This window comes from Talpa occidentalis, unplaced genomic scaffold, assembly GCF_014898055.3.
Source record: "Talpa occidentalis isolate TD23 unplaced genomic scaffold, MPIMG_talOcc4v2.1 talOcc4.9, whole genome shotgun sequence".
Classification (NCBI taxonomy): Eukaryota; Metazoa; Chordata; class Mammalia; order Eulipotyphla; family Talpidae; genus Talpa; species Talpa occidentalis.
The window spans coordinates 24,004,404-24,020,728 of record NW_023605305.1 but is presented as its reverse complement, the minus strand read 5'-3'; the positions used below and the strand labels follow the sequence as shown (position 1 = coordinate 24,020,728).

General features: G+C 41.6%; 1 protein-coding gene across 1 annotated transcript in view; it reads right to left on the bottom strand.

Annotated features, from left to right (window-relative positions):
* Positions 1-16,325, bottom strand: part of MACF1 (microtubule actin crosslinking factor 1) — a 210,647-nt gene that overhangs the window by 23,292 nt on the left and 171,030 nt on the right. The window contains exons 70-87 of the mRNA XM_054691644.1: positions 15,780-15,983; positions 13,850-14,081; positions 12,993-13,219; positions 11,223-11,345; positions 11,037-11,138; positions 10,301-10,402; positions 10,039-10,212; positions 9,791-9,946; positions 9,449-9,646; positions 8,812-8,940; positions 7,997-8,170; positions 5,687-5,842; positions 5,372-5,578; positions 5,115-5,234; positions 3,314-3,483; positions 2,104-2,263; positions 1,225-1,419; positions 760-888 (exon numbers count right to left, since the gene is read on the bottom strand). Of these exons, the coding sequence (XP_054547619.1) occupies positions 760-888; positions 1,225-1,419; positions 2,104-2,263; positions 3,314-3,483; positions 5,115-5,234; positions 5,372-5,578; positions 5,687-5,842; positions 7,997-8,170; positions 8,812-8,940; positions 9,449-9,646; positions 9,791-9,946; positions 10,039-10,212; positions 10,301-10,402; positions 11,037-11,138; positions 11,223-11,345; positions 12,993-13,219; positions 13,850-14,081; positions 15,780-15,983 (2,958 nt within the window). The remainder of the gene's footprint in view (positions 1-759; positions 889-1,224; positions 1,420-2,103; positions 2,264-3,313; positions 3,484-5,114; positions 5,235-5,371; positions 5,579-5,686; positions 5,843-7,996; positions 8,171-8,811; positions 8,941-9,448; positions 9,647-9,790; positions 9,947-10,038; positions 10,213-10,300; positions 10,403-11,036; positions 11,139-11,222; positions 11,346-12,992; positions 13,220-13,849; positions 14,082-15,779; positions 15,984-16,325) is intronic.

The window sequence follows — 16,325 nt, the reverse complement described above, 5'->3', positions numbered from 1 at the left end:
CTACTCCCTGTGTTGACAGAGGCCTCTAAGAGTCCTCATTTAGGTGCCGCTGGCTTTTTGTTTTCAATCTAAAAGACATGAGGACGTTTGCACTGGAATGACTTTCTCTGCTAGAGGTGACAGGACGAGGGACACAGGGGTCTGTCCCCTTTGCTAGGCTGGGCGTGCCCCTTTACCCATTATGAATTAGTTTGTGTTTTCAAAAACAATCCTGTTTTTATTCATTTCCATTTATGTAAATAAACAGTACTGTCAGGAATAAATGACAGTTAAAAAAACATTACAATGTTTAAAAATTCCTGTAATAGAATACAATGACCAAGATGAAAACCAAGATTGAAACCTTCTGTGGGGGCATCACAATATTTTATTAATGAAGGAAACTTTCCCACCTCATTAGGACAGTTACAATGAGGGCCCAGAAACATTGCTTTATATTCTGTCATAAGCGGGTCTAGGAGAGCAGACTGGGGCCTGAATATAAGGGTCAAACAAAGGTATGTGTAGGTAAGAAGTAAAGAAGGCGGAACAGCCCAAGTTTTGCTTTATCTGCCACCATGTCCTCACTTGTTTACCACACACGTTACTTTTGTAAAAATAAGTAAGACTCTTTCAGATGCTACAAAACCAGCTATTTCCCACTCATTCTTACTAAGCCAGTAAGCTGGGCTCTCCCTGGTCTGCTCCTTTCCCTCTAGTGGTGGGGCAGCCCTCAGCACAGAGAGCGGCAAGGGTCACTGCTCCTGGAGGCTGGATTACCTTGTGGGTGTCAATGAGAGACTGCAGAGCCTCTGTGTCATCAGGAAGTGCCCCCCGAAAACGAAGTGTTTGCTCTGCTTCAGAAAGCCACTCCAGCAGCATGTGGACAGTGTCCCGGAACTCTTCTGCCTGAAAAAGGCAACCACAAAACATTGACCCTCTCTCTGCAGCCAAGGTTCTGGACACTGGCATGCCAGGGGAGGGGTCTGGCCTGAGCTCATCAGTGCATCAGAGGCATCTGGTATTGCCCTCCCTCGCCCAGGTCATCTTTCATTTGTAGATCTTTGAAAACCAACTTATCCCATTATTTTTCTAACACAACAGGCTGTTAAAATCTTAATGAACATTCAGAATATCAATGTTTGCTTACCAGTTTCAGGAGCTTTATCAGGAGCTGATCCTGATAAAGTAAAACTAATCTGCTCTAATACACCTGCTTGGGTTGTCCCAGCACAGGTCTCTCACCTGCTTTAGTGCCTGCTCCAGGCGGCTTTGTTTGGAGACAGAGAGCTTGCACACAGTGTCCCAGCGGGTGCTCAGCTCCTGGAGCTGCCCTCTCACCCACGTGGTGTCATCACGACTATTCTCAATCAGCTCACGGCCAGACCGCTTCAGCACCTGAACAGTTCCCGTTCGCTTTCCCAGCTCCTTCTGGAAAACCTAGGAAAGAAAATAGGGAAATCAGTTTGAGATTGAAATGTTTTGAATCTGAGAAGGAAAACTATCATATAGTTCAGTTTTCCGGGAAGATTCCAATAATGTGTCTTTTATGCACCGAGGGAGGCCGGAAAATGTGGAAGGAACATGAATGGTGTGACTTTTGTTTGGATAAGATGCTTCACTGGAGTCTCAGTTTCCTTATCTGCAAAATGGGAATAACATTACACTAACATTTTCAGATTTAAGGGAGTTAAAATAAGAACACATCTGTCATGCACACAAAAAGAATTGGATGTAATTTCAAGGTAATGCTGAAGCAGGAGGACGTGACGGGCAGTGTTGAGTTTGTTAGCCTCGAAATACTTAAAAAAAAAAGTACTCATTTCTATTTTAGGAGTCAGTGGAAATGGGTATCTGAGGGTCTTTTAAAGTTAAAAATTTCTATGTCTCAACTGTGAGATACAAATATGAAGGGGGGAGGGAATCTCACACTGCCACATCTGAATCAATCCAATTTTGGAAAATTCTTTGTGACTTGATGTGGAATCCCAGCAACAGTTTGTTTAAACACAAAGCAAGGAGCTGCCTCTCTGAAAAGAGGAGATACAGGCTGTCAGATGCCTTTCGCACTAGCAGGTTGGCAAGCAGAAGGCACGCTTAGGTGGGCCTCAGCCCTTCCCTTACCTTATGGGCATCCATGAGATTCATGACCAGGTCCAGGTCCCCATGCACAGGCTGGTCCTCTGCCAGCTGAGGCTCCACCTTGTACAACCAGTCCACCAATGCCTGCAAAGCGTCCATGAACTGGCCTGAGAACAGCAGGGCCTCCTCCAACTTGTGCTGCCTGAAAAAAGCACAAACCCCTTCATTTTGAGGTGTTCTTCTATAAAAAGAAGAACACTGCTAGGAGTGTTCTGACTGCTAAGAGGGAATACTGCTTGAACTCCACAGAGGAAAGAACATCCATGATAGAATAGTTAGAAATATAGTACAGAGTATCTAAGAGAAATGCCTAGATACTTCTTAGAGACATTTTTCATCAAACCATTTTCTGGAATGGATTTACTGTAGTGAGGCGGGGGGGGGGGCAGGTATAGATGTCCTTTTGGATTCCTTGAGTCCAATGGCTATTCGTATGAACACACCCCAACAACCCAAGGTCTGTGTTAATTATTTCACACTACTCTAGAAGATGAGAGACCTGGTAACAGTGGTGTGACCATGGGCTGTCTCTTCACCTCTTTGAACCTCAGCTGCCTCATCTAAAAAAAATTAAGAGTGCACATAAAATGGAGATATTATAGTACTTAGCATAGCATAGTGGGTACCAGTAGGTGAAAGCATAACTTTTAGAGCCAAACTGCCCAGTTTCAAATTCCAGCTCTGCTACTTAGTAATTGAGGGAATTTAGAGACATCATTGTGATTGTTCCATTTCTACAATGGAATAACAGCACCCACCTCAGTGGTTGTTAAAACTAAATGTCTAGTAGGCACTGTTAGGCACACTCAGTAGTAGTTTCTCAGTAAAGGTCAGGTATTGGGATGATTAAATGAGGTGCACTGGTAGAGGCTCTGCACCATGTTGGACTCGGTGAGAATGCTCTATGAAACAGCTGTATTACACTAGTGATTTCTAACATTTACAGTTCCTGATCTTCTATTACTATTGGTTTTACTTTTGGGGCCTCAGTCTTTCTCATACAGTAAGTTTCAAGTGAACTTTAATTCATTTTATTCAAATTATTTCATAACTCTTATTGGATTAACTGGAGATACTGAGAGGCTACAAAACCTTTTACTGATGCATTAGCTTCATTACACTTTGGGGATCCAGTAAAAGTCTTGGTTATTTTGGGGATCATACAGACCCTCTAAGGGGGCTTCATGCTCACCTCTCCACGGACTTGCCACAAACAGTATCCCATTTGTCTCTGACTTCCCCCAATAAATTGTCCAGTTTGTGAGTGTCATCAGGAAGCAAAGTTTTTTCCTTCAGTGCTCTGCCAGTTCTAATTGTGGTATCATACACAGGCTGCTTGCCACCAAGAGTTTTCTGAAACTCCTGTTTCCAAAAAGAAAAGAAAAACATCAAGGGGCAGAGAGGTTAAAAAAGAAGACAGATGGTGGACAGGCACATGAAAAAATGTTCATCATCACCTACCATTAGAAAAATGCAAATCAAAACCACAATAAGATACTTTTCACCTGTGTGAAAAGACCAGGAACAGTAAGTGCCGGAAAGGATGTGGAGAAAAAGGAACCTTTTTACATTGTTGGTGGGGCTGTAAAGTGCTCCAGCCTCTATGGAAAGCAGTATGCAGGTTTCTCAAAAGATTAAAAATGGATCTACTATATGACCCAGAATTCCACTTTAGGCATCTACCCAATGAATGCAAATACACAAATTCAAAGGAAAATCTGCACTCCCGTGTTCTTTGCAGCACTATTTACAATAGCCAGGCTATGGAAAAAACCTAAGTGCCCCAAAACAGATGAGTGATTATTACTCAGTGATCAAAAAAGATAAACTTAGGATATTTGCGGCAACACAGATGGCACTGAAAGGAATTATGCTAAGTGAAATAAGTCCAAAGGAGAGAGATAAATACAAGATGGTGTCTTAAATGTAAGTGCAGAGAAACCAGACAAAGGGTCAAATAAAGCCAAACTCAAAAACTAGTCCTTGAAAGTAGACACTGGAACTGAGCCATTCAGAGGAGGGAAAAGGGAATGGGTGATTACAAACTGGGAGGGAGCATAATGGACTCTGGTTGTGGACTATGGATGGTTTGGTTGGGGGAGTGTTATAATAACAGCGCCAGAAAGAGGAGGGAACCCTATGATTTCAAAATACAGCAAGAATGTACACCAACATAACTTCAATTAAAAAAAAAGAAAGAAAGAATAAAAGCAAAATAATAACAAAAAACAGAAGAAAAAGAAAAAAGCACTAAAAGTCATATGACATCTTGATTTAGAACAAAAGCAGTTTTTGAGTTTTCCGGTTGGCAGGTGGGTATAACATGAATGTCAGTACATCTTGAACTAATATTAATGATAGTTTATCCTTAAGAAATTTATAAGGTTTTGTTTATGCCACAAGAGCAGTGCATGATAGTTTCTAAAATCTACAGTTTTAGCTGGTTACTCAACAATCACTTCACTTGAACTGTTGTTAAATGAGCACTTATCATGGTTACACAGTGCCAAGACGTGAGCTGGAATGCTAGCTTCAGCCCCTCGACTTCTTCCCATTAGCTGATTAGTTTTAGTTTTCTTTTCTTAAAGATTTATTTATTTATTTATACATACATACATACATACATACATACATACATACATACATACATACAAGCACTGGGTACAGTCAGAAGCGCGGGAGGGTGAGAGAATTCACCAGAGCTGGGAGCAGAGCAGGCAGAAGGACCGAAGTACACTGCTGAGGGGAGCAGCGGGCGGCAGGAGAGGTCTGCGTGCCATGCAGGACCCTCCTCCAGTGGCCGGGGAGTAGCTGGGGATTGAACCGGCACTGCAGAGGCTGCAGGTAGCTTCGCAACCCAGCGCTCAACTGCTGCGCCACCGGGGAGGCCCCAGTTTTAGTTTTCTTTTGACTAGTTGTGACTTTCATTTTCAGCAAGCCACTATCTGCAGTGAATGCCACGCTTGAGACCCAAGGGCAACAAGCTGCTTTACCTTGTGCTTAGAGAGCTGAAGTTTAATTTTGTCTGGGTCATTGGAGATTTCCAGTTCCGAGTCCAGGTGACTCTCTGCATCTTCTAGCCAGTCAATCAGTTTTTTCCAAGCTTCATGGAACTACAATCACATAAGAAGGAAGTTGGAGCAGGAATGAATATGCACACTCTATGACACTTTTTTGAGGACCAACCCAGAGAGTTAACACATGTAGCCAAGGCTGGTCAGTAAATTAGTCTCTCTCTTTTATAACTTACTTGTTTTGCCCGCTTCCTGGCATCATCTAGTGATCGTCCTCTTTCAATAGATCGCTGGACAACTTTCTCCCATCGGGACTGGACGCTAACCAGCAAGTTCTTGATCAGAACAACATCCTGTTTTTGGCTAAGAAATTTTAGCTGATTCCCAGTTTGATCCAGCTCAATGATCTGGTCTCGATGAGCATTTACTTCATTAGCAAAAACCTGGAGGAAGAATATTGCTCTTATTATACTTAAGATAATAGAGAAAGATGACCTAGATGCACAATTATATAACTAGTTATTTGAAAAGGAAAGCAACATCATAGTCACCTTATGCTCCTCTATCTGGGAAAGGACGGTGTTCAGAATCAGGCTGGGAGGAGAAGCGATGTTTAAACTCTGCTCTGCTAGGGTGAGCCAGTTGATAAATTCTTGTAGGGAATTCTGGAATTCTGTTGCCAGGTTGAGGGCCTCTTCCAGCTTTGACTGAATTTTAATTAAAACACACAAAGAAAAAGTACCGAATTCAGGAATTGTAGCTTCAAGAACAAAGACATGAATTGTACACCACATGAAATGACCTCTAGAAAGGAAGCCTCCTATTAATCAATCTGCAAACATGCCTCGTTTGTGAAGAAGGGGACGTTTTAATGTTAGTGTCTGAAACTGAAACGGTGTATGGAACAGAAAAGAGCACAATTTGCAGCTCATTGCTTTCTCTGCCATTCCCCACTTCCTGGGACGCTGAAGGACAGGAATGAAACTATTTAGGAGACGCAAATGAACAGACCCTTTAGTGGCAACAGCTGCAGGATCTGCAACCTGCTCTGGGCAAAATCTCAGTTTCCTCTGATCTTTTTTTTTTTTAATGGCATTAAAATAATGAAATAAAACACTTTACTGTAGAGATAATGCTCACTGCAGTGCTCTCTTTTTAAATACGTTTTCAGAAAATACAGCACCTGAAAATGTGTGATTCTGAAGCTAATAAATCATGATATTCTAAGCAAAAATCTAACAACATCAGATGCAAATTTTTAAACACTCTGATTTAAATGAGAATGGAAAAAACAGTGGTTTATTCAGGGCACATGCTACTCTCCACAAGTGCATCCCAATTTCAGAGTTGACAAGCTCCGTTCTCAGAGTCCTCCACCCTCAACATCTGAGTGATTGTTTCTGCCCCTGGCCTACCAACCAGTCACACAGTGCAGAATACTACACTGTTAAAAATGAATATTTCCAAAATATTCAGAGAAGCCAAGATATATATTAAAAATGTTAATACAAATATTAATCAGGTTATTATCTGATTTCTATTTTCCTCGATGTATTTTCACACCACTTTGTCACCTGAAAAAAATGAATGAATCTTACAAAAATGTATAGACCCAATCTAAACAAATCAACTGGAAAAATGAAATTTACTTCAAATTGATCACAGAAATGTTTAAATATTAACATACTGTCAGTTACTAGATAGCAGGAAATCTTTCCACAGTTCTTTAATATAGCACCACACACACATTCAATAAATAAATGACCGTGGTGATCCTGAATTGTATTGTTCTCACAAAATGAGAATTAACCATTCTTGATACCCAGTCTTTGCTCAACCAGTTTAGTCCCCCTGGTGATGAGTAACACTATCTATTAAGGTAACCCTGTTCTACTGTTAGGAAAACTCTCTAGAAACTTCTTGATGATGAGCCAGAATGTGCCCTGATTCCGTGGTTAGGCCTACACTGTGCAGGAATGACAGATGACAGCTTGTCTAGGAATTAAAAGAGAACCATACACTCACGTCCTCTGGCCAAGCTTCATATAGCAAAATCACCAGACAACACCAGAAGAATTCCAGGAAATTAATGCTTTTTTCAAAGCATTCTTTTATATGTGTGAATATTTATGTCTTCTGCTCATAAAATTTCATGTTGATAGGGTCATGCCTTTATTGTTTCCACTACAAACTGAGCCTAGAGCCTGGCACAGGCATGCTGCAGGCTTCTGTTGAGTGGATGTGACCAGCAGACCTGAACATGTATCTTACATTTGACCTGCCCAGCACAGAAACTCTGTGCAGAGTGATGATAAAGTTTGAGGACCTTATTACTTTTTCTGCTTTCAAAAGTGCTTGACTTTTGAGAATGAGTGTAAAGAGGCCATGCAACTAACCCCTCTCTTGATTTTTAGTAAATTTCCTTGCATACTAGAAACCAAATCCTTATGGGAAGTTATTAGTCATACTACCTGCATGCTCTGTCCTCACCCTCCCACTCCCAAGTCACTAACTCCAACAAAAACTTGTGCTTAAAGAGGAACACAATCAGTGACTAGTATGAGACAAAGAGATGATCAATGAGCAGTAACAGGTGGTAATGTCCTAATTGATTAATGCAGAAAAGGAATAATTGTAAAAACAACTTATCGGCACAAACTATACTGTCAATACACCTTGATACAGACCACACAAATAAAACAGAAAACATAGTTTGATTAGCATGAAGCCAAATCTGAGGATGTCCATCCTGCTAGTTCTGCTACAAAAAAATCTCCATAGAAACCAGATTTAAGTGCATATAATCACAAGGCAAATGCCTCAAACACAGTAATCAAACACACTGCACTTTGTGATGGTACCTTTCTTTCTTCCATCTTGCTGCTGACCACGTGCCACTTCTGTTCCAGTAGCGCTACACTCTGCTCTGTTTTTGAGCCAGACCCAGAATCACCACGGCTGAGAAGCATGAGTCTGCCCTTGTCCAACAGTTGATTATAAGTTTCTTCCTTGGCTTTGAGCTGGGAATAGAGTTCCTACAAGAAAAAGCAGGAAAGATATCAATAATGCCAATTCTCTGAGAGAAATGCACACACACAATTCCTGGCACAGTTTGGGAATAATCCAGCAAGGTCTGATCTTAATTAAAACCCTTATTTTTAGATTTAGTTCAAATGCTGAGCTATAAAGGAACGAGACCCACCATTCTTTCTTAAAATAGTTTTTTGGGTAAGAATCAGAGATCACAAAAATAAACTCGAATGATTTATTTCCCCTCTTCCTGACTTGCCTAGAAATTATGTCATCTTTTGTTTTCAGCACACTTTCTTAAAATACTCTCATTACTTATGGGAATTACTAAATCCCCCATTTTTCTTAAATACAGCCTCATCTATGTTATGTATTTGTCTTTCTGATGCTCTCACCTTGAGTTAATGTTCTTGGGCCAACAGGACTGATCAACTCACAATTTACCAGCTCACCATATATTTCTACCTGAAGCTTCCCTGTCTCTGCTAAGGTAGTAAAAGGTTGCACATAAGCAATGGTTCCCAAGTATACAGTATCAGTGAAAATGCACTACTTTGAATACTCTCAGCTGCACACACCTCTGCAAATTCAGAAAGGAGCTATTGAGTATGAGATGTTAACGCCCAATTTCAAATATGTGTGTTACCATATGTGTATCAAGCTGTTCTCTAGCAGTTTCAGGAAGTCCTCCTGTGGGCTTAGATGCAGAAAGTTGGGTCTCCATTCTAGTCAGTTCCAAGAGGAAATCTTCAATTTCACTGTGGAAGCCCTGAGCCTTTTGAGAAAAGACACATCAGCAGTATCAGTACCTGCAAAAGTAATCTTTTAAATGATCATATGAGCAAGCTATCTTGAGGGAGGATTCATGGACTGCTCTCAAGCAGAGCTGTTCTGTCGTTGGATGAACACTGGACCAAGACAGTCATTGTTACAGATTAGCAGAATCCTTCAGACTTCGCTATAACGTATTACAGACATCTGATACAGTGAATATGGATATAGGGAATCTGACTTAATCTAAGAAATAACTAAATCTGTGAATGCAGTTTGTTATGGTGAAGATCTTCTAACTTTGAAGAGTAACTAGGGGACTGGGTTACAGACAAATCCAAAAGGAATCATCCAATCAAAAGCTGTTCATTCCAGGATAAAATTAACCTTTCTTTCAAGACAGAGGCTCTAGCCTGCACTGCTTTCCTTTAAACTTGCTTTCACCGAAAGGTGTTCTTCTGAGGGGTGCTATGCACACAGCTCTCCCTCTCTGACCTGGAGGGTGCATGTACCTGCTGCAGTGTCGACCGCAGCTGGTGCTCCCTCTCCTCTGTTTTTTGTAACACTGACTCCCAGCACCGGTTCATCGTTTCCAAGCGGCTCCTTAAGCTGCTGGCGTCATCTCCAGCACTGGATTCAAGAAGCTCATTGCCAGCTTTGTTCACTGTTTCCACTGTGGCTTGATGGGCCAAAACATCATTTTTAAGAACCTGAAAAATGTTGAACAACATAATTTATCTCTAAAGATATCATTGAGCCCAGTTCTCTATGGAATACACACATCTAAAGGCTTCTGGTTGGCACTATTTGGTCTCAAATGAACCAACTTTGAGATGAAAAATGAAAATACTTACATGGTGCTTCGCAAGCTCAACTTCAATGACTTTTGGGTCTCCACTTATTGGTCTCTGAGCATCTAACAACTCTTCAGTGTGAGTCAGCCAACTCATTAGCTCCTCTAAGGCGTGCTGGAACTGGCCAAGGGCCAAGAGAGCACCTTCGAGCTTATGCTACTCAGAAAAAAGATATAAAGGGAATGTTTATTAGGAAGTTAGGAAACAGGAGATAGCAGTCCATTTATATCTTCTACCATTTGCCTTACCTGTCTGTGGGCGATTTTCTCACCCAGGTTCTCCCAGAGGTGTTTGAGCTCCGTCAATGGCTCTCGTATAATGTCTCGGTCTGTTTCATCAGTAGCTTTCTTTAACATTAGTTCACCCTGGTGATTGAGCTTCTCCATCTCAATTTGCTGTTGGTAAACTTCTACTTTGAACTCCTGTTCAAAGACATCCTTAGTGTTAATAACAAGTCTTTAAAACACTTAAAAAGACGCCATATGTCAAAAACCATTCCCAGATACAAACCTTCATTTCATTTAACTGATCTTTAACAGTGTTGAGGTCGGTGCCAACAGGGGGCATGGTGCAGAGTTTAATCACAGTGTTATCTAGCCAGTCAAACATAGCCTGAAATAAAAATACAAAGAAACAGAAACACAAGGAGTCAGGAGAGAATGAGCAGCATCTGCTAACAGAAGCAGACATCAATCAGAGCACCTTGGGCTCTTGGTGTTCTTTAGGTGAGGGGGAGGGGGGCAGAGGTAAGCAGTAATGATCTTATCCCAGTACTATGGGGGTTTAAGAACAGAGCCAATATTATTGGGATAATGTCCAAAATAAACTACAACCTGGAAAAACTAAATGTGGGGGGGGGGGGGGAAAGAGGCCAGTTAGTTCATGATGTCCTGAAGTTATTGTGCTAAGTTGTGCTTCAAGGAGACCTGGGTTTGGAACCTGCAGCAAGCAACGACTTTCACAATAAGGTCAACCTCGCCACAGAGCCACTGCGAGGATAACTATAATGAGCAGGCAGAGATGAAAAACACGGTTGGAAGAGAAGGAATTTGGATTTGTCAGTACTTTCCTCACTAGGAGTGGGAAGCCTGGGCTAGAAATCTGGAAACGGCACTGTGTTTGGGTTGAAAATGCTGCAGTCCTATAAAGGCGATCCGCTTTATGCTGGGTATGCAGAAAATGACCAAGAGAACACAGAACCTCTATTTCCGGGGGCTAGGGATGGTGCTACCTCAGGCCCGCTCACCTGAAGGGTGTCCTGATACTGCACAGCCGCTTGCATGGCATCCTCAAGCTTGTCTAGCCTCTCTTTCCATGTTTTATTTAAGTTCTCCCAGGCATTATTCATCTAGGGTAAAAACAGTCAATCAGTTAACCACACATTTCTGCTGGTCCCCAACAACCTGTCTGACTGCCATCCACCTCTCCACACCTCATCAATGCTCTTCTTTACTTCGGGCTTCTCGGTTTCTCCACAGGCAAAAATCAAATCTGCTCCAAGGATTCGAATAAACTCCAATTCCTCATGCAGACCATCTGTCTCTTCTTTAATAGTCTACGTGGAAATGAACAGAACATAAGCCAAAACAGAAAGCAGAACAGTACTTCCCAAACTTTGCAAATGTAATTCATGCCCCTATCAATAGCAGATGCTGAACAGAACTGTCAACTTCACAATGTTTCAATGTTCTTAATATTTCACTTATCTAAACAGTGAAGCTTCAGACTCTGGTTATTTTTCATACACATCAAATAAATTTCTCTACATAATTATCCATCCATCCATATTTTTATTTACACACACAAAGTTTGGGAAAGGTGCAATCACTTCAATAATTTACCAGAGGCTCATTCCTTCCTGCCTTCAAGAAGATTATTAAAGCAGACTACAGAGAATCTGTAACAGGATAAAATAATATAGTACATGCCACAAGTTTAATAGCTGAGAGACTAATAGGAATGCCAGGCTACATAATCTTGAATAAAGTCACTTCTGTGACAGATCCTAAAAAGTAGTTCATGAATTGACAATGATGGGTGAGGAGTGTTTTATTGATGGGTGTTTTACTGAAATAAAACATAAAAAGAAAGTATCAAGAAAGCTTGGGAAAAAAAGAAGGCTTGGTTTTCTGCTAAACACGTAAAATTAGGTGAGAAATACATTTAGCAATAACTTGGCTACCCCAAAAGACCAGAAAAAGGTTATGTCAATATAACAATTGATAACTCTAGAAGATGAGTCCAGAATTTCTCTTCTTTTATTTTTCTACATTAGAGAAATTTATTAGAGAAATAAAATAATGTATACCATAGTGAGGACAATGAAATAATATCAAAACTGGATTTTCTAAGCTCATTCTACTAATCTGAACTGTTAAGTTTAAAACTGATGTGAGAAGCAATTTTTTTTTTTTAAGATTTATTTATTTATTTATACAAGCACTGGGTACAGTCAGAAGCGCGGGAGGGTGAGAGAATTCACCAGAGCCAGAGTGGGGAGCAGAGCAGGCAGAAGGACCGAAGTACACTGCTGAGGGGAGCAGCGGGCGGCAGGAGAGGTCTGCGCGCCATGTGGGACCCTCCTCTGGCGGCCGGGGAGCAGCCGGGGATTGAACCGGCGCTGCAGAGGCTGCAGGCAGCTTCGCAACCCAGCGCTCAACCGCTGCGCCACCGGGGAGGCCCAAGAAGCAATTTTTTTTAAAGATTTATTTATTTATTTATACAAGCACTGGGTATAGTCAGAAGTGCGGGAGGATGAGAGAATTCACCAGAGCGGGGAACAGAACAGACAGACGGATGAAATACACTGCTGGGCGGAGCAGCGGGCGGCAGGAGAGGTCTGCGAGCCATGTGGGACCCTCGCCGGTGGCCAGGGATTGAATCGGCACTGCAGAGGCTGCAGGCAGCTTTGCAACCCAGCGCTCGACCACTGTGCCACCAGGGGAGGCCTGTGAGAAGCACTTTTGCATGATGAAATTGTTCTATATCACAACTGGTGGATATGAATCGATAAGTGTTAAAGCTATATGTACTACAGTGAGCAGTAGAAAAAGCCTATTTTTTTCAAGTGGGGAAAAAAAGTCTATTAAACTTAAAGAGGAAACTTGAGGCACTCAGCCCGGGCAAGCAGTTAACATAACCCATTTGGCTAAAGTGCTCTCTAGAGGACAAACACACAAGAGAAGGGGCTTTGTTTTCTTACCTCGGCAGCCTCAACCTGCTGCTTGATTATGGATGGATCGATGCCCGGGCTTTCCAGGTCATGGACGATGTCCTGGGTGTCTTTGATGGTGGTCAGGAGCGCTGCCATGTCATACCAGAACTTTTCCGCCAGCTCAAGAACATCTAGGAACTTAATTTCTCGCTCTTCAGCCCGAGCTTTGATATCTTCCCAGAAGAAAACCATCTGATCCAATTTGTCCTGGATTTCTGGGGGGACAAAGAAAAGATGTGAGTAGAACTCCTCTAAGTACTTGAAATCACCCTCATCAGAAATTCCTTTTAATTCTAACATTTTCAATGGAATTATCCCTACAAAGCTCCAAAAATTAGTAACAGGAGGAAAATTTCTACTTTAGCCTCCATTTACTGTTATTTTCACATTAGTGTTTTTTGATTGTTAGTCTCCCACATTAAAGAGACTGCAGAGGTAATCAGGAAATGAGTTATCATCTGATATAAAGTACTGCTAAGAGATAAAGCCCCTGAATTTATACAGAAGCTGAGATAAGAACTCTATTTCCAGTATTCTGTGTCAAACTTGCTATGTTTCCCACGGAAAGTGTTATAAAAGGTAATTATGTTCTATCCACTACTGATACTTCAGTTTACTCATATTAGGGGTTAAAGGAGCATTTGTTTCTGGCCTGGGAATCTAACTACCAATTGTAACCTTGTTTCAATGGGGAAATGTGTTCTGAATTCTAAATGACTTCTAAATGACTTTCTGGAATACTCATTACTTGGGGACTACAGAATGGTATGTTGGAGGTAACCACAGACTAGAATTTATTGGGCTGATTAAAAAAAAACAAAAACGAAACTAGATTCATCAAGCACCTTTTGCAGCCAGATCCTTGTCAGCTCCCTGAGATCGCCCAATGAGCTCTTCTCCCCGGCGCTTCAGGGCCTCAAAGGAAGGCTGCAGCTTTTCCAACTCCACAGTGGCACTCTTATTGTCACTGATACACTCTCTGATCTTGTCCACTTCAGCGGGGATCAGTGGTGGCATACGCAGGCGAGAGGAAAGATTCTCCAGAGTCTCCAACATGGGCTCGATTTTATCATGGAACTAAACAGAAGTTGGCCCATTAGTCATCACAGCGACACTTCATCACACTCTGGGGGAACTGCTAGGGACTGAGACCAAGTTACAGATCTACCACCACTCTTTAGGTCAGTCTGTTCTAAGCCTAGCCTGATGCCTGTCAAGTGCTGAGCCTGGCTAAGAAACTATGTTGGGCATAGTACACCAGAGCTGGCCCATCAGAAAAAGAAGGTATATGTCTATTTGAAGAATCAAAACTGTATTTATTAATATTCCAAAAATTAATTCAAATCATGAGTGCTGCCACAATACTTCCTCTATTCCAACTAATGTGACAGAAAGGGACAAGACTATGAAACTGGTGAGTCAGTGGGTCCACATCTTGGATGACAGTTGCATGCAACAGATTAGACCGACAAGGTAGATGCCCTCCACCAACTGTGTAAATGGATGGGAACTCAAGATGCTACATGACTTGGAGTTTTCAAAGTATCATGCAATTACAAAACCTGCCGCATGTAAAAGTGAGAAAAGGAAGTATCGGCATGATAAAAGGTAATTAAGGAAGCCAAATCTAACCTTACTAATTCTAAAAGAACAATTACCTCTCCACCTTTCTGGTCCTTTGAGTAACATGACCATAATTATAAAGTTTTCATTTATAACTTGGAGAGGGAGAAGAGGAATCAAAAAAGGTAGATTTGCCCCCTTAAAAAAGCAACTAAAACCAACTCTGGATCATTAATTAGCATAAGATTGTCAATTTTATGTATCCCATAGGAATAATGTGGTGGGGTCTCCTTATCAAAATCACTTCCCATTGCTCCCTCACTTCCAGGTTCTACTCCAAACAAAACTGGCATAATCAACTGCACTAATATAATTTAGTTCACTAAAGGGAAGTTTTCTCATAGGTGATTCTCTCCATTCTCAGCTTCATAAATACACCCTAATCCCAATGGGGGTGGGGACCTTACCTCTGTAATCTGTAATGGTGGGCGCGGTCAACACAACAATGAAATGTGACGATGTGGGGAAGACAGGAGCAGGCAGCAACAACACAAAGTAACACATCCCACAATGTGAGTGAGAGATGGGGCGGTGGGGGAGGGAGGGGAGGAAAACTTGAGTAAGTACAAATGTTAACCAAGAATATTGACTAAACATAGGAATAAAATACCCAGACATGACAAATGTACCACTAACAATATATTAGTTGAAAAGTATGTAGTTACATGCTTGCAACTCGACTGCTGGTTTATGTCTCTTTGTCGCTTCTCCCTACTCAAGCATCTGTCTCTGAACTGGGAGTTAGTTATCTGGTGGCTTCTTGAGTAAGAAGACTAATGTGCTGTCTTCTAAATCTCTGAAGGAACAGGCCCAATAGGGACCTGACTTTTCTTGAGGCATTTGTTTGCTTTTGAATCTGGAAGAGGACTTTACCCAAAATCACCCCTCCTAAAGAATCAACACTATATAAAGTTTTCAAGGAAACCACCAACAGACAATATACATCCTCCAAGACACATTTCACCCTCTTCCAGTGTATTATACCAATGTTCCTTGGAATAACATGCAGATAGGCCAAGGTTTCGAGCCTATGGACCATGCGCCATCCGCATTCTAGTCTAGACACTCCTGAGCACAGAGGCACAGGGATACACAGGCCTCTTGCTTAGACTAGAGGACAGCGAATGTTATAGGAGTTTAAGACACACATACCTGAGCAGACTGGGAAACAGCTTCGTCCAGAGCCAGGGCCCGCTGGCGCACCTCCTCCTTTATTTGGGCATACATATTTTCTGCCTTCTGATATTTTTCTTCCACCATTTCCCCCTCTTCAGGATTTAACTCCTTTAGTTGTGGGCCTATCTTTAACAGCTTATCAATATGCGGTTTGTGTTCAGCAATGGATTCCCTTAGTTGCTTTGCAAAGAAGAAAGAATTAAAATAAATGATCATTTTTACACCAGCATTTGCTTAAATATTTCCATCAGAACTTACACCAACTTTGAGAGGAACAAACTCAACTGTTAAAACCAGCAAGTCCCAGCATCTCTCCATTTATGGGGGAAAAGAAAAACACCTAAGTCTTGGGCTCTGACACAACCTAGTTCTTTTAATTTTCAAAAGCCAGTCCAACTATTCCATCACCCAGGAAGCCTTCCCAGACACATCCTCCTTCATGCTCCCCCAATTCCCAATTTAAATTCCCTTGATTGTTACTTAGTTTTTGTTCATTTCTATAACACCCAGGTTCCTGACATC